General features: G+C 43.7%; 1 protein-coding gene across 6 annotated transcripts in view; it reads right to left on the bottom strand.

The window, feature by feature from the left end:
* Positions 1-284: 284 nt before the first annotated feature.
* cadm1a (cell adhesion molecule 1a) overlaps positions 285-16,694 on the bottom strand; it is a 325,258-nt gene continuing 308,848 nt past the window's right edge. For 3 of the 6 annotated variants that reach the window (XM_072661720.1, XM_072661722.1, XM_072661724.1), the window contains 2 exons: positions 1,376-1,507; positions 285-508 (listed from right to left, as the gene is read on the bottom strand). In XM_072661720.1, coding sequence (XP_072517821.1) covers positions 390-508; positions 1,376-1,507 — 251 coding nt within the window. In that variant the 3' untranslated portion in view covers positions 285-389. The remainder of the gene's footprint in view (positions 509-1,375; positions 1,508-16,694) is intronic. The other 3 variants (XM_072661721.1, XM_072661723.1, XM_072661725.1) reach the window with 1 other exon arrangement.

The raw sequence follows: 16,694 nt of genomic DNA, 5'->3' as shown, positions 1-16,694 counted from the left end.
GAAGTTTCTGCAAATGGTAGGAACTGAACAATAGTACCAGCAGTTTGGGAGGTGTTGAATGGTGAAGCTCTCTACAGTGATATCTGGGAACATCTGGCAACCAAAGCCCACCCCTTATCCCTCCCCACCAAACCTACCCACCCCTTCTTCCCCATCGCCCTTGCCTTACTCAAACACGGATGCCTACGTCTTCTCAGTTGTCCAGGTAGCATTCTACATCATTCAATCCCTAGGAAGAAAACTAAAACATTCCCTAGTCTTTACCCCTCCATGCCCCACCCCGCCCACCCTTCAAAAAAACAAAAAACAAAAAAAACAAGGAAAGAAAAACAACTAAAGAAAAGAAGAAAAAATCATTATAATAATAATAACACCAGAGGCTTGCACAATCAGATGTAGTACTCCTTCTTCTCATCCGAGTTGTTGTGTCCGCCCTCAGCGTTGATGATGGCCGTGTCTGCGTCTGCTGCGTCGTCTGCCCCTTTCGCTTCGTGTGTGAAGTAGGTGCCTGTGGAAAGTTTCAAAGAAAAGCTCGTTGATAAAAGTAATATCCCCAGCTCCTCAGGGCATCTGATTGATGCAACTGGTGGGTCTTAAAAGAGATTAAAGACTGTCTGGAGTAGCTTCTTTAATTTAGAGCGAGGGTCGATCCCACAGACTTTAAAATGCAAGGGCTATGCCTGCCTGTAAGTAAGGTGTTCATTGCTCTGCACACCGCGGTGCTATGCTCCCTTTTTATGTGCAAATGTTCGCAGGGCCCCTCGCAAGCCAATTCCAAATGATAAAACATGGGAGACAGTTTGATTACAGAATACATTTCCCCAGCTCTCATCTGCAACAGCAAATGAGCACCATTAAAAGCAACAAATCAGTGCAAAACGGGCATGGCACATGTTTTGAAGAACAAGCCTGTTGATCACTTTGCTCCAAGTCACCATTAATTCATGAAAATCTATTCCTCAATTTCCATGAAAACCTCTCCAAATCAGAAGCGCTGGAGGTTTCCATTTGGTTCGACTTGCGCTTCAGGATTAACCTTGAAAGTGTAACAAGGTGGTGGGAATAACCAATCCACTTCAAACTTCATTTCCGAGTGGTATTATTCCTGTCCCCACAGTCTGCTCCTTGATAATGAAGGCAATAGCCCCAATGAAAAGTGGACCCACTTCATAATAAAAAAGAGAGAGAGAGCAAAAGAAATACAACTGCACCAAGCTCAGAGGGACACAAGTGTCAGACGTCCTACTCCTGCAAGGACTGCACCTCCGCGGAGTCCTTGCAAACCAAAATTCGTACCCCAAATAATTAGTAGGTCTCTTGACCTCCTCTTCGAGAGTGTGTCCAATTTGTGTAAGAAATGAGCTGCCTCACGTACCTTTGTGTCTTGCGAAGTATCGTCCCAAAATGATAAGAAGACAAAGCATGGCAAAGACCACCACGGCCACCACTCCCCCGATGACAGCGTGATCCACCGCTCTCTGAGCTCCTGCTCCCGCTCTGGAGTCTACTGGGGCAAGAGCACAAAGATTCCACATTGTAGTGAATGCTTTAAAAAATAAACAAAATCATTTCAATCCCAAAGTCTTACAAAGACTGGTGGGAGCGGGATCTTGAAGATTCTCAGAGGACTGCACTCCTCTAGGTGTATTAAAAGACAATTTACACGTCATGAGCAATTTGGAAAGTGAGTAAACAAAGGCACATGGGTTTTTCTTGGAAAAAAGAAGCCCCAATCCATGACTGCACAGTGGCTTTTCCAGTACAAAGATAGGGCCCTATCTTCATGGATGCACAAATATTGTTGGTTTCTTTAAGAGGTTGCGACATACGTGCCGCTCGTTTCGTGCCCAGCGAGCCTTGCTTTGCACAATGGTGGATGGGTTTGCGGAACACAACGGGAGCTCCATGGAGATTTGTGCGAAAATTAAGTCATTGTGATAAGAACCTCGATGAGTGTCTAAACCCAGCGGAGCGCCTAGCCCTGTGCAATCATTTGAGAATTAGATGATCCCATCAGCCAGCACAGAATGCGCACAGCTCTTGGTTGGATATAATATAATAGGTAACAGCTCTGGATCCGCTGGATTGTTGTGTGGTGTTTGAAGTTTGGCTATACGGCCCTATTGTCCTTGCAGCCCAACAAGCTGTATGCTCCCTAATGGTTTGGAGACATCATTATTGTTTTCCTTTTTCCTTTTTTAAGGTACGTCCAACATAGCCTCAGAAGCTAGACTTTGACTATCAGCATGAAGTCTGGGCAACATTTTTACTTAACAAGTTCAAGAGAGGCGTACTTTGACCAGAGGCTTTTTGACTTTCAATCAGAATGACCAACAACAGGCTACTGCTTTTGTGCTTCTTCTCCAATCTTGCAAAAGCGACATTAAATTGATAATACTTAGTAATTCCACTTATCATCTGAATTGTAAAACAGACACTTCTAAAAATGGGCCTTTTCTAGGATTCTTAACTTCCACTAGTTTTCAGCTTTTACAGAACATCTACTAAACCAACATCTCAACCAATAGTTCCACTATCTGTAGGAGTTGAAGAACCCCTTTCAGTATGTGTGTGTATATATATATATATATATATATATATATATATATGTATGTTATATGTATATATGTATATGTTTTTAATTATTTATTTTTTTTAGATCGCCAATAACCCATCCCTCCTTCACATTCAACACCTCGACATCACATGCAAGACCAACACACGCGCAGCCAGCCACACCTCTTTTTTGAACTGCCACCAATGCGATGCCACCAGGCAACCAACGCGCCTTGAGGGAAGCGCCGTATACCCGGCTCTGATGCACTAGCTAGCAGACGCAAGGCCAATTGCTCTCTCTCGTTGGCTAGCAGTGTGATCGGGATGCGAACCAGCGACCCTCTGATCGCAGCGACAACGCCTTAGTCCGCTGGACCACCCGGGGCCCTTCCTTCAGTACTACATTGAACCCTTTTTGTGTAGTGTCTCTGATAAAATGTTCATTTGCTGGTTAATTTTTGATACATTCTTTCATTTCCTTTATTTGTAAAGCAACATGCAGATTAATTGAATCACTGTCTGAAAAGTGGTCTTCATTAGAAAAAACACTGGAGCTGAACTGTGGTCTGGTAATTTAATTAATATTTAACAATTTACATCTTGAGCTAATGGCTGCTCGTCTTGCGTTCCCTTCATAAATATTCTTCAGCTGTAAAAGTTCCTAACAGAGCTACATGTTAATTTTGTGGATTAACTTCTCCACGTACTTGAGTGTGAGTGTTTAACTGTTTACCTGTTAAATTATTTGGTCAAGCCTTTCACTGACTTTAATAGTCAACTCTCTAAGCTATCGTCTTGCTTCTATTGCACTGGAAAGAGTCACTGGAGTATTTCTCATGATCAACACCATTAGCCTTTTATGAGCACAGGGGGTGAGCTTCATTCATGCTTCTCTTTTTGTGTGTGTGTGAGATCTCTGCAAATTCATGTATGTTTTAAACAACTTCAATTAAGTAGGAAATCAGCGGTTTCTTGTTTAGCCTGTAATGGCTCTTAAAAGCTTTGTGTCGTAAGCAGTTGGATGATACTCTTAATTAGTTTTGCAACCTTTTTATTTGAATGGGTTTTTAATTGAGCAGAGATTAGATTACTGCCCTACTATTTTAAATGTGAACAACTCTACCAATTCTGTTTACCTGACATTTTCTTTCTGCCATGTTCTATTATTTATGTTCAGTCTTTTGGCTGCTCAGCTTTTTATTGTGCTAAAAGTACCTTCCGGACATGGCCTTTGTGTCTTTGTGACATGTAGGAGCAATTGTCTAGGTTGTTGTGATTGTCTCCTGAAAATACGGCCCTTTAAGCTTCTAAGCAAACACGCAAGCTACTTGAGTGTGGTGTGGTTTTGTTTGGCTGGCTCTACTCTGTGGTTACTTTCTTATAAGTTGCATAAAACTAAATTTTACTGCATTTCATGAAACCATCTCAACTCTGTGAAACAACCCTCATCACAGTCTGGGTAATATTCAACAGTCATGTCAAACAACATGATTTCAACTGACAATCGGCACATCGTGGACAACAAAATTACAACAGAATAATGGAATACAGCTTATTTTGCGGTAATTGGCGAGCTAATGTTATCATAGATATCAATTGTATATATTATTAATATATGCAATTCATATATATATTAATACAGATCTAGGTCTAAATATACAGACAGTAAGACCTAGATGATATCACTATATACAGTACATCTATAGCTTGAATAGCTGCAGAGCTAAGTACTATTTTCCCCCCTCTCTTAATATAATAATGATGCAAAAGTAGATAAAAATGATAAAGAAAATCACAGTATATGGAAAATATTATCTTCTAATCATGTTTACCAGTGAATTAACTGAATGAGTTGCAAGAGAATTGCTTCATGTAAATGTCAAGTTGCATGGAAATTATGTTTCACGGAGCCTGCAATTAGCTGAATGAAAGTTTCTCCATGTAAACCAGCTGTTGTTTAAAGGTCTCTGTGTACTGGAAGCCGGGCTGTCTAATTGGGGCTTTAGGTTGCAGGACGAAATACACACAGATAGTTAGAATAGATTCTTCTGGCTAAAGAAGAAAAAACATTCGGTTACATTTAGTACAGCGAACATTTAACATAGTAAGAGAACATTAAGACTTTTTTTAGTCATTTTTAACAGGTGATTTCATTAGTGATTTCAGACATCATTAGTAGGAACACTCAAAAACACAGAAACGGTCTGTTTAACCTCTTTTCACGGGCCCTAGTGGTCATTTCCGCTTGCAGAAGGGAAATCCACTGGTTAAATTGTTATTTTACTGGTTTAATTCGGCCTCCTGACGAGTCACGGCATGTGCGTCCTCACTGGTGAGAGAGAAACTTAGCAGCATGCAGAATCCATGCTTTCTATGCACTGCCACATGCCTACCGATATAAGATTGGTCCTAATGTTCTCATTGATGTTCTTTTCAACCAGAGAAACATATCTGAGAAAGATTCCCATTTCAGATGAATCCCTATATCAGAGCTGGTGCTAAGAACATCAATGAGGAAGGCACACAGCCAGTTAGTTAACAATTCATTTATAAAGAGATGTGCTATGGCTTGAGACCTTCATCTTTGCGAGGTCGGTACTGTGACTCAAATGAACCTGGCACTGAAACACAATTTGCCCTCGAGACTAAAAATGTGAATCATTGGCAATTTTTAAGAAAGATTTATACCACTTCTGCCCGCGAACAAGGCAGGCCTCTGAGGCGGCACACCATAATGATATGTGAAGTTTATTGATCAAGTGTAGGGATCCATGACAACCTGAAGTTAATGCCGGTTTGTGGACTTGATTGGTTCTTCACGGTGCAAAGGAGGAGCAAAATATTTCATCAATACCTCACACTCAGTTTGGAAATTAAAGAGTTTGGTGGGAGATGGGGAGAGAAAATGGAGAGGAGGCGACGTTCTGCACACCGATGACATCAGCTTCACTGCTTGCACACTCGCATCCAAGACAGTGCAAGGCGGTGCAAATGAAAAGACCTGAATCTGAAGACAGGTCCTCTCGTGCATTCGGATGTCTATATTTACTGTTCCGTCAGTCCTGGCCTAAAAAATCCGCACCCTTGTCCTGATGGAGTAGGACGATAGGAATAGAAGAGAAGCGAGATAGGGCCGGTGCAGCTGAACAATCCAGCTCTTGGTAATCCAGTCACGAGGAGTTGATCAGCCCTCCCTGTTTACTCACGGCAATCTTCCACACTCATCTCTGGCCTAAATCTGAGAGCAGGGGGATTTCCTGGGGGAGTTCAAAAACAAAAACGGCAGGCCACAACTTATTAGAGGATAACAAAAAGCGTGGAAACACACAGCGGTGTGCTTGTACAACATCCTACCCAATCTCACCTCATAAACAACCGACGTGCGAGATCAGGGAGAGGGGAGGGGAAATAATGCTGCAGAGCTAGCTGCCAAAGCCAACCAAACATTACTTGATAAACCTAATAGGTTATTTTGACTTCAAATTTCCCCCTTTTTCCAGGCAGACGGCAGATTCAATTAAAGTCAGTGGGAATCCGCCTGACACCTAATTCACTCTTGCCAAAGAGGAGGTAAAGACGTGGTTTAACACACTTTCCTATTAAGATGTTAATGTGGACTGGGCTCCGGCAGCAGTCCGGAGGGGGACGGAGGGATAAACAGACTATGGAAATGTCAGAGATCTCTCCTCTTGAACCACTCTCCTAAATCTCTTCATTCCTCACTGGCCTGTCAGGCTCACCAGCAGCTCTGCTGCACCAGAGATTGGGCGCAATGCCTTTTCAGGCTGTTCTCGCTGACTGAGTGGACTTGATAATAATTAACATAACTTAACAAATGGAATGAATGCAAGGGAGAGAACTGTCTGCTCCCATCCAGCATCCATCCCATCTTCTCTCTTTCTCTGTCTCTCTCCAGCCTCTGACAGTCCCTCCTCTCACTCTCGCTCGCTCTCTTCCTCTGTGCAGATAAATGAAGGGGTGTGCAGAGCACAGCCGCAACAATGAGGGAGAAGATTGAAGCCCGTGATCGTGCCGCATGTGGCAGTACACAGGTATGCAGAGCCACACTTAACACAATGACAGAATTGTAATTCAATAAGGGTCCACGGTGAGCCAACAGTTTGGGTAATGTGTAATTTGAGAGGCAGATGGTTTAGAAGTGAGTAATTCTCAAACAACCACGTCTAATCTCATCCAGCCAGTTTGCCTGCAGAATATTCAATAATTCTGAGAAATTGGCATCTTAATGAAACCCCTGAAATTTGCTCTCATCTCAATTGACTAGAATGAGTCATTTAATTACATGTATTGCATGCTGCTTATAGATGAATCATTACCACAAACACTACTCCTGTTTAACATTTATGACTGCGAGGTAAGAGGCTGGAATACCCAATCACTCATCCTGATTGGATTAGGGGAGAGAGTGAGGGGAGGCACAGCCTGCTTATTGAATCCTACAGCTTTAAAGCTGGACGTACAGTCAGTGGCTGTCGAGCTAGCACCCAGGGACTGACGGCACTGTGCTATCAGGCATACTCAAGCTGCTCTTTGAGTGAGAGCAGTTCTGCAGTTACCCTTACAATCTTACAAAAACATAAAAGGTTCGTAATGGTCATTGGCCTGGACATATGGGTCTAGGTATAAAAAAAAAAACAAAATACACAAACAAAAAAACATCAAACTTTTTTTTTATTTTTATAAGCATTCCTCCTTCCTACAGCTTGACGATTTCTCTGTACGAACTCTGAGAATAGTTCACCAACCAGAAATATCTAGCCAGCAGCATCCTGTGGGCACTGATGAAGGACTAACTGTGCAGCAGCAGATGTCTCTGACTTTATTCACATCTACAAGGTGGACCAACTAAGTAGGGCTGTCTAATAGAGTGCACAGTGAGTGGACAGTGTTTAAAAACTCCAGCAGCACTGCTGTGTGATCCACTCGTACCAGTGCAGCACACACTAACACACCACCACCACGTCAGTGTCACTGCAGTGCTGAGAATGACTCACCACCCAAATCCTACCTGCCCTGTGGTGGTTCTGTGGGGTCCATGCAGGGAAACAGATGGACTACAGTCTGTAATTATAGCACTACAGAGTGCTCCTATATGATAAGTGGAGCTGATATAATGGTCTGACCAAACCAAGAATGGTCATAATATTCTGATATGACTATGTTTCAGACATACCTGGCTCTTGTAAATCTGACTAAAAGGCTAAAAACACAGTTTCATCCAACAAACACTTAATTAGTTCAGTTCAGTAGTTCTAATTTGAAATAAAAATAAGCATTGCACTGATTCGTTTTGTAAAATATCACAGTATCTGAACAATTATCCTAAAATAATACATGCAGACTTAGTAATTTAATGCAACATGGACAGATTACATTGGCCCGGCATAGCTCTAGCCCAGCTCCAGGCCAGTGGGTGGTTTCTAAACTCTCTCTCCTGCGGTGAGATAGGATTGCTGTGGACTCCTGGGGTCCACACCTAAGGCTGTTGGCTACAGTGTAGAGGAAAATGAGAGACAACCTCAGTGCACAGCACATTCTGGGCTCATCCAGAGGGTGTATCTTCAGCCAAGCTCAGTTCAGGCCTGCACTGGCTCTCGGGTAAGTGAGGGAGCCCTATGGCTAGATGAAAGGGCCTGTGTAAAACCAGCTGGAGTTGTGTACTACTAGACACATGAACTCTACTGGACACAACAAACAAAATGGCAAAAAAAGCTTGTGTGCAAAATCAATGGGCATGGACATATTTTAATGCCGTTCGACTAAAAGAACCAGGCTGGCACTGTGCGAGGCATCAACACAGGCTTTTATGTAACCCCTCACACTCTTCCTTTTTCCCTTTTCATGTGGTTTGCAGTGATGCTAGCACAGAGTTCACAGCATTAGCTTTTAGATTGAGTGGAAAATATGATTACTATCACTTTGGGCTCTTTGGGGCATCTTTGTAAGCTGATTCACTTTTAGCTCACATACACTGTAAATTCAAAGGGAATATCAAAACCGTACTGTGGCATCACATCAGTTGCAAAGCTTCCAGCCAAAGCCGTTGGGAGGAAAATATGAAAGAAGAGTGATGTAATGGACAGAACTAACAGCTTCACAATCCTGCGCAAGTCCCATCTCACACCACCACAAAGGGAAGAGGAAACCCGAAGCTGACATTTAATTCCAGTGTTCAAAGTCCAAATGAGAACAACCGGTGGAGGGAGAGCAAACGACTGAGAGCAAACAAAGCAGGCCATGATGCCGGCAAGCCACCTGAAGGAGCGAGTGAAATACCAGTGTAAAAGCAATCTGGCCTTCAGTGGAAGAGCACACTTTTCTCTCTCCAAGGATCTTGGAAGAGGACTGTGGGGGCAGCTGTGCTGGTTCCCTCCGAAACTGGCTTCCTGTGATGGAGTTCATGTCTGCTGGCTAGGAGACGTCAACCAAGACAATGAAGTTGTATTGTGGTTGGGGGATTGGCTGGAGAGGGTCATCAAATAAATGCGGCGGTGCCTTTGTAGAGCACATCCTCAGCCTCGCTGAAGAAACATAAGGTGTGACCTTGCCTGTGGTCACAGCCGCTTTGCTCTTTAAAATGTGCTGTACACTAAGATAGAGTATGCCAGACAATCACGTATTGATCCACCTATTCTTGTTCTCCATCAGGGTTGACATTCTGGAGTACTTAGGATCACAGGGTGTTCCCTCAAATGTAGTGCCTTTGTCTTGACTTCACTTCTGAATCTCTTTGGCTTTTCAAAACTATACTAACACAAGTCCTGAGATAAGAGACGGAATGACAGTTGAACAAAAGAGCAGGCCCTACGTCTAGACCAAGATCTTGTTGACCATCACCAAAGGTTGCAGTGTTGTCTGTGTATCTGACAGATTGATGCTTATTCTGTGGTCTTTCTCGCTGCTTTCAGAGCTGGCTGGGAGACACAAAAAAGTGTTCTAAAATGTGCATCTGTCCTCATATGAGTTAAGCCTGTGGCTACACTTGATCTTGCTCTCATAGGTAATTACTTCACTTCCTCCGGATAGGATGGCTGTTGTTTTATCACTCTGGATTTGGGCGGTCATTGCCCAGTTCTAATAACTTTCTCAAATGAAGCTCAAGGAGCAATAGATACTATCCTCCAGTGAACAATTAAATGGCCTTTGCTCAACCCATCATTGTAATTTACTGTTTGTGTCCACATGTGATAATGACTCATTTTTTTTTTTACGTAGTTTTATTTTACATATGTGCCTGAAACTGCCACTGGATTCTTGTTTCTTTTTTCATATTACAGCTATTACAGCTTATGTTACCCTACTTCTGCCTCCTTTTCACTTTCTGAGATTATTTAAATCTGGCGCTTGTTCTTTATATTGTGTTGAGATTTTATGATGCTTCAAATTGTCTTGCGATTAAAATCTTTTTACATTGACTTCCATTAAAATGTAAGAATGGCATTATGGAGATTTTTGCAGGACAGCAACAATTTGTTTATTCAAATACTGAAATGAAAGCTCTTGCCAAAGTTCTACCAGGAGACTCAAATGCAGCGTCACCTTTCTTTAGCCAATCACCAACCACCACCTGTTTTTAAAAGACGTCTTCTTGCATGCCTTCTTTGCTGCTTTCAGAAGCAACGTCAAGCCTCTCTGTTGTCCTCCCTACTGCCACCTGTTTGGTCCCACTGGCGGGGGGGGGTTTGGTTCCACCTCCTGCCTTTTAAATGAATCAGGAGTCCAGATTTTGCAAGATCTGGGCCGATGACAGGGCCTATGCAAAAGACTTTATCTGTCAACAAAGATTTTACCTTGCTAACACTGCTCATTATTCATTATTTGTCAAGATTACATTCATGAGTTATTGTGCTCATGTCTCCAGAGTCTTCTGGTAAAAATGCTTTTTGTTTAGTGTAGTGACTAATTTGACTTAGATAGATGAGGTCTTCTTAATGGCTGGCACATCAAATAGCGCTACACATAAGAAAAATATAACAGGAAAAAAAATTGGCATTTTTTTTCTTAACAGTTTTAAAAAGTCCTGATAATAAAGAATTCTGGAAAAAGTCTTAGTTTTTATTGGTTTCATCACTTGATTTGGCCCTAATTATCCAGCTCGATTTCCCAGGGAGAAGCACTCTGGATTATGAAGTACTGTGGAGTGCACTCATCTACTGTGAATATCACCTCCAATGGGGGTTTGCAGCCGATGATCTGCCAGTGCTATTTTAATGCAGTTTCAAAATCTAAACAATTGTGCTGAAATGACATTAAAACCAAATGATATACAATCAGATTTAATTTTGTGCATCGTCAGTTACGACGTCTACACTCGTTTGTGATTGCATTGCTGATATACTACCCCAACAGGTCGTACAAGAAAGCATGTTTTTCTTTTATTGCAATAAATCCCTCTAATCAGATCTCTCATTAAATTTGACACCGTTTAACACAAATCCCAGATCAGAACTCTCCTCTGGTGGACATACAAAAGCTGATGTAACATTTGGGTGCTAGATAAGCTTTCGCTGAAAAGATACGCAAATAAGGGAAAACCTAAAAACACTCAGAGGATCAAACGTTCCCGCTGTAAAAAGCAGCGGTGCCTCGGTCGCCGTGTTTTGACTTTCAAAGACGATGGAATGGCTCTGGCAATTTCCTTAATTGTTCTCTCCCTGGATGCCATTTCCATGATGGAAGGAAATGGTGACTCCCCATGCAGAGTGAGGCTCCACAGCAGTCCACTGCATATTACTTATACCTAGCCTTAAAATGTACTGTTATTAGGTTAAGTGATGAGTAACATCAAAGAAGGCTGTGAAAGGAACAGCAGATTTCGCTCCAGGAATAAAATGGGCTAAAAAATATGTAAGCAGCCTCGTAGTAGTACTGTACTCTTTCTGGTAAATGGCTCTCCGGGACTGGTTGTATAAATGTGCTTTCCTTTTCTACCGAGAAACCCAAATCTCCTCCGAATAGATGGTCAGGCCAGTGTGTGCCCACAGGCTAGCAGAGCCCATTGCACTCACTCAGGCGCAATCAAATTGACAAGAAGGAAATGTCGACCCTCAGGGCAACAAAAGTGTCTCATTTCAAAGGACGTGTTGATCTCCGAGACAGGAGATCTTCTAATTGGATCCTCTAATCTTCTAATTAAGCAATAGTGATTGCCGTTGTGAGAGTGTGAGCAGACTGTAATGAAAGAGCTCTGCTCTTGGGCCTATGGGCAGATGGATGACAGATGTGTTATTACAAAGCCTGTCTGCATTTACCTGTGTCCCTTCAGCCCAGAAGCAGTCCGGTGCCTTTGTGGGAATGTAATTAAAAATCTCATTGACCCAATCTTTAGCTGTCACTTAAATGGGCGGCTGGTGTATAATGTTTTATTCCACTGTACCTACTTAAAGGTAATTGGTCTGCATTGGTTCCTCACTGTAAACCTGGATTTAAATGCAACGTCTATTGAGAGATTTGACTGGAATAGGAAGTCATGTGCACTAGACGGACAGGTGGAGTCTGAACCAACATAAAGCGGGTTTTAAGAAGTCTGCCTTATAGCTGTCGCACCTTTTTTTTTTGTGTGTCTCAAGCTGTGGTTCCACATAGCAGTTTACTATTTAACAACAGCGTTAACATAAGGCAATCAAAGTGACAGGCATGCAATGTTAAATCTGGAAATCTTTCCAGACAGATTTTTAGGTAGCCCTTACTGCACAATACATCTGCGATGGGTGACGAAATCTGTCCCAAAATGGCATATGTTTACGAAAATGAAAGCTACATGTGATCTGAACACAAATGAAAACAACAACAAAAAGATTCCCCTGAGACGAGAGCTTAAAGAACAAGGGCCCAGATCTCGCTTTTTTCTGCTCAGACACATTGTGATAATAATTAGTGATTAAACTAAAGCGTGGCCCATTGTAGATGACAAACGCTGGTTAGATTCAATTCAATTTCCACTCAATTTCCTCCACTGAAATCTCTGGAGTTACTCTGAAAGGTTGCTGGTTAAACATATTAAAAATCTAATTACCTCAGAAATAAAGAAATCTGATGAGGCCTTTTTGAAAAACAACAACAACAACAAAACAACACCAGAAATCATCCTCATTTAATTTCTAAAAGCATAACTCCTGCCTTATCTGACAATTTAGGCATGATACCATAGCAACAGCAGACTGGTGGTCAAAACAGCATTGTGGGAAGGAACCCATTACCGATCTGTGCTGTATCTCACACTTTCAAAGGCTCAGAACCTATCCATTATGTCTCAGTAATACAATCCTGCAGAGAGGCAGAGGAGAAACGGTGGAACCATAACTGACTTAACTTCCAAGTTGCCCTTTTCTTTCCTCTGTGTGTGTTCATCATCCCCTTTACGCTGGCCACCCGTCCCCGTCAGCTGCAGCCTGAAGCTTTGTCATTATTGCCAGGCATGGCGGCCCCCACAGAGCCATATTTACAGTACACAGGGGCGGACAGAACTGGGCCAGGAGGGGTGACAGGAGGCAGGAGAGCAGAATGAGGACAACCTTTACAAGATGCCTGGACCCTATGGATTTTTCACTTGACAGGTCATTTTTGACAGAGGACTTCCTGAAGTACACAAACAAGCTTCACGATTGATGCCCATTTTCAGAAATCTCCTCTATAAATGCAATGTAAATCTACTCCAGGTCCCCCCCCCTCTCGTCTGCCCTTCAGACAACAGAAAACCCTTGGATCGCTGGAGAAGCTTTGTGGAGTAACTCGCATCCACAACAATCCAGCATTATGCAAATCTGAGAACAACACATTCAACACAAGGGACTGCGGTTGCCCTGTTCTGCGAGAAGCAGAGGAAGTGAGGTTTGTCTCAGCTAATCCAGGATAAGATGTCCCTTCCAGGGAGCCGCACAAAGCTAGGCACAGGCCGGGACTATTCCTCAGACACCTCCTTCATTTCCCCTGAGCCATGGGATCAGTGCTAATTCTCCTCCCCAGTCGCTGAGAAACTGGTCGACCTGCTCAAGGCGGCCAATCGCAGCATGCCGAGAACAGCCGTGAACTTGTGCTCGACAGGCTGGGTTGCAGTGCAAAGCGAAGAGATGCCCTCAAACTCTTTCTGCTTTTACCAGCACGGCAGAGTAAATGGCTTCAGATTCCACAATGAGCTTTATAATGGTTGGCAGAAAGACATGAATAACATGTCAGTAGGTGCCTGGTGAGAGGACCTTGCTAGTACGACTAGTGGAAACTCATTTCGTGTGGCTTTTGCCAAAATTCGCTTGAGGGGTGGGGGAACACTGGTGGAGCCCGCTCACAGTGGGTAAGCCACTTCCTGGTGGTGCAAATAAAAAACCTTTGGCAGGCTGAGTGGGTGGAAGCCTGAACAGGTGCTTCTTTAATACAGTCCTCACATCAAAGGCAAGTCCATGGCAGAGTACAGGCTACAGAGAGAAAAGTTCCCCTGCTCTCAGTATGGGCTTTTTTGGCCAGAGGTAGTTACCGTGACCGAGAAAAATCTATGGGGGTTCAAACGTTTTTACCTCCCGACCAGGCTGACTTTCAACTATTATGAGACATTTAATGGACAGTAAGGAACATTTACATCCTGATTGATAACTCACAATTAATCTAGAAGGCCCGGACCAGATCAGGACCAGTGTGTGCCAGGAGTGTCCCGGCCCTGGGTTCACCTCATTCTGGACTTATGCAGGGTTTGATGGGAGCTCATAACTTGGAATCTACCTTCGCTGAGCAAATGTCAAAGAAAACGCCTCCTAGCCAGAGATATAATCTTCAATTTTGAGGAAGAACCAATAAACAAGCATAAACATAAACCATACCTATGTTACAGAGGCTGAGAGAGATGGGTGAGGCAAAGAGCTGAAATGATGGGTGTGCTAGCATGGCTAGGTGTTGGCCCAGCACTTGGTCCAGAAGGCTGCCGAAGTATACAGGTGAGAAGATGGAAATACTGCAATAAATTATATCCCTGATTAGAATGGGTATCAGGGTAGAGCAGTGTCTACAGGGGAATCAGTTTCGTCTCAAGCCCAGACCCAGCGTCTCGCTTTCCAGGCTCTGCACACTACACTGGCCTCCACGGTCTGCTCGGAACAGAGAGCAGTGAGGAAGGTGTGTGTGGATGTGTGAGCTTGTGTTTGTGTATAGATGCCCTTCCAGTCCACGCTCTCAGACTAATTACTGCAGCATATGTGCATCACCTGTGAGGGGCCTGCAGGCAGTCCTGAAGGCTTCCCCCCAGCACTGCATCTACCCATCTCTGCTCAAACCCTGCTCACTGGCCCATTGCACACGGCAGCGCAAAGCTCTTTTGACAACCACACGTCAGCCTATGAAACCATGAGGCTACAGTCATGAAACGAAAGGAAACAAAGGAGAAAAGGGAGAAGAAGACCGTGAGTCAGCTACCCTTGAAGCCATGGCAGAACTTGTTCCTGTTGATTGATGAAAGCTCTGGCTGTAATGGCATCCACATGTGACAATTCGAGGATATTAAAGGCGCAAACTCTTCTGCTTCACCTGCTGCCGTCCAGCTGAGAGCAAAGTGGTCATTATCCCGCTGCATTCTGCTATGGCGCTCCCTGTGGTTCAGAGTCTGCTCAATTATCTCCTCCACGCGCGCCCAGCCTGACAGGCATGTTGGCAGGTGTGTCCTTTCCATTGTGTTCACCTCTCCGGATAGAGGATTAGAGTGTAGGCTGGGGATCGACTTGCGGCGCCGCCCCAGAGCTGTTACTGGCCTGCCCTTTCCCGGCCAGCAGACGGAAGGGAGCGGAGGAACAAATGCTAGCCGCAGACGATGGAGCAAAAGAACAGCGTTGAATCCTGAACCCATGCAGCATGGTCTTAGTCTTGGCCTTGGGTAACCCCCCAGACATAAGTCTGGTGCAATGAGGAAAGTGGCACTTGCACTTGCACAGTGCAAAGGGAAGGCAACCAGGATGTAATCACTAGCAATCTCGGCCCTGCCAACATCTAAGAATTATGTCCATTACGATTGCCAAAACAAAGAGCAGGCTTTCTCTCTTATTACCAGGGCTTCTATTTATAAGGAAGAAGCAATTGTACACCGTGCCACACAGTCCTCAGCATTCTGCCTCCACGGATATATACAGCCTTGGTGCACCAAACAACGCATTTAATTTTTGTGGTCTTTGAAGGGAATTCAAATTTGAGCCTCTAAAAACAAGACATTCAATAACACTGGCTTTACTCTGCCACAAGAGCAGGGCAGGGGCATCGTCATGGCGACAGCTTTGAGAGGATGAGGGACAGACAGTTAACATTGGCACTTTCGGCATGTAAAACAGCTTCGCATCAGTGCCGGCTAAGTTCATGTCAAACAGGGGCTTAGATTTATGAGTGAAGGGAGAGAGAGAGAGAGAGAGAGGACGGGAGAGAGAGAAGGGGGGGGAGAAAAGCCTTCAGTAAGCCCTTGCTTAATTTTGGCTTCGCATGCGGTACTTGCGGCTTTCTATTCATACGTTTCTAAAGCCTGCTATTCATTTTACAGGCTTTGTTTCATTAAAGACGACTGTCTCTTCAGCATTCAAAAGGGAAAATTTTAGACATAATTCATGAATTGGTATTATCAAAGTTGAAGCAGACGTTTGGTTAAAGTACATGGAAAATGAAAATCACTATTCCTCATCCTGTATGAAAGGGGACGTATCAGCCCAACTAAACTGGAATAAGAAATACAAAAAGAGAAAGTTTTTTTTTTTTTTTTTTTTACATTTCATAATTGCGAAGTTGAACAACCTTGCTTCGCAGTTGGCTAGCGTGCAGTAATTTCATATCTGATGGGATCTGACGCACCACAAAGAGCACTTCCTCTACACCCGGCTTCTAACTGATGCGCTCGCTGGCGGGTTACTTAAGGCACGTCACCGATGCGGCTGGCTCGAGATATGCGGGCCCTGTGTTTACTGAGCCTCAACTTACCGTGCGGCGGTGAACAAAGGATGATGAAATAACAAAAAGAAGCGAAGTGTGTTCAATCATCCTGTTTGGAAATGAAGAGGGGAGCGAAAACTATGCCTGGATGGAGCGATATGAGCGAGACTGCAAGTGGGAGGGAGAGAGATACGGCGCGAGAGAGGCACCAGACCATGCGAACATGGCGC

This window comes from Salminus brasiliensis, chromosome 18, assembly GCF_030463535.1.
Source record: "Salminus brasiliensis chromosome 18, fSalBra1.hap2, whole genome shotgun sequence".
In the NCBI taxonomy this organism is placed as follows: domain Eukaryota; kingdom Metazoa; phylum Chordata; class Actinopteri; order Characiformes; family Bryconidae; genus Salminus; species Salminus brasiliensis.
Note: the sequence above shows the minus strand (reverse complement) of the source record. Positions and strands in the feature narration are given on the sequence as shown.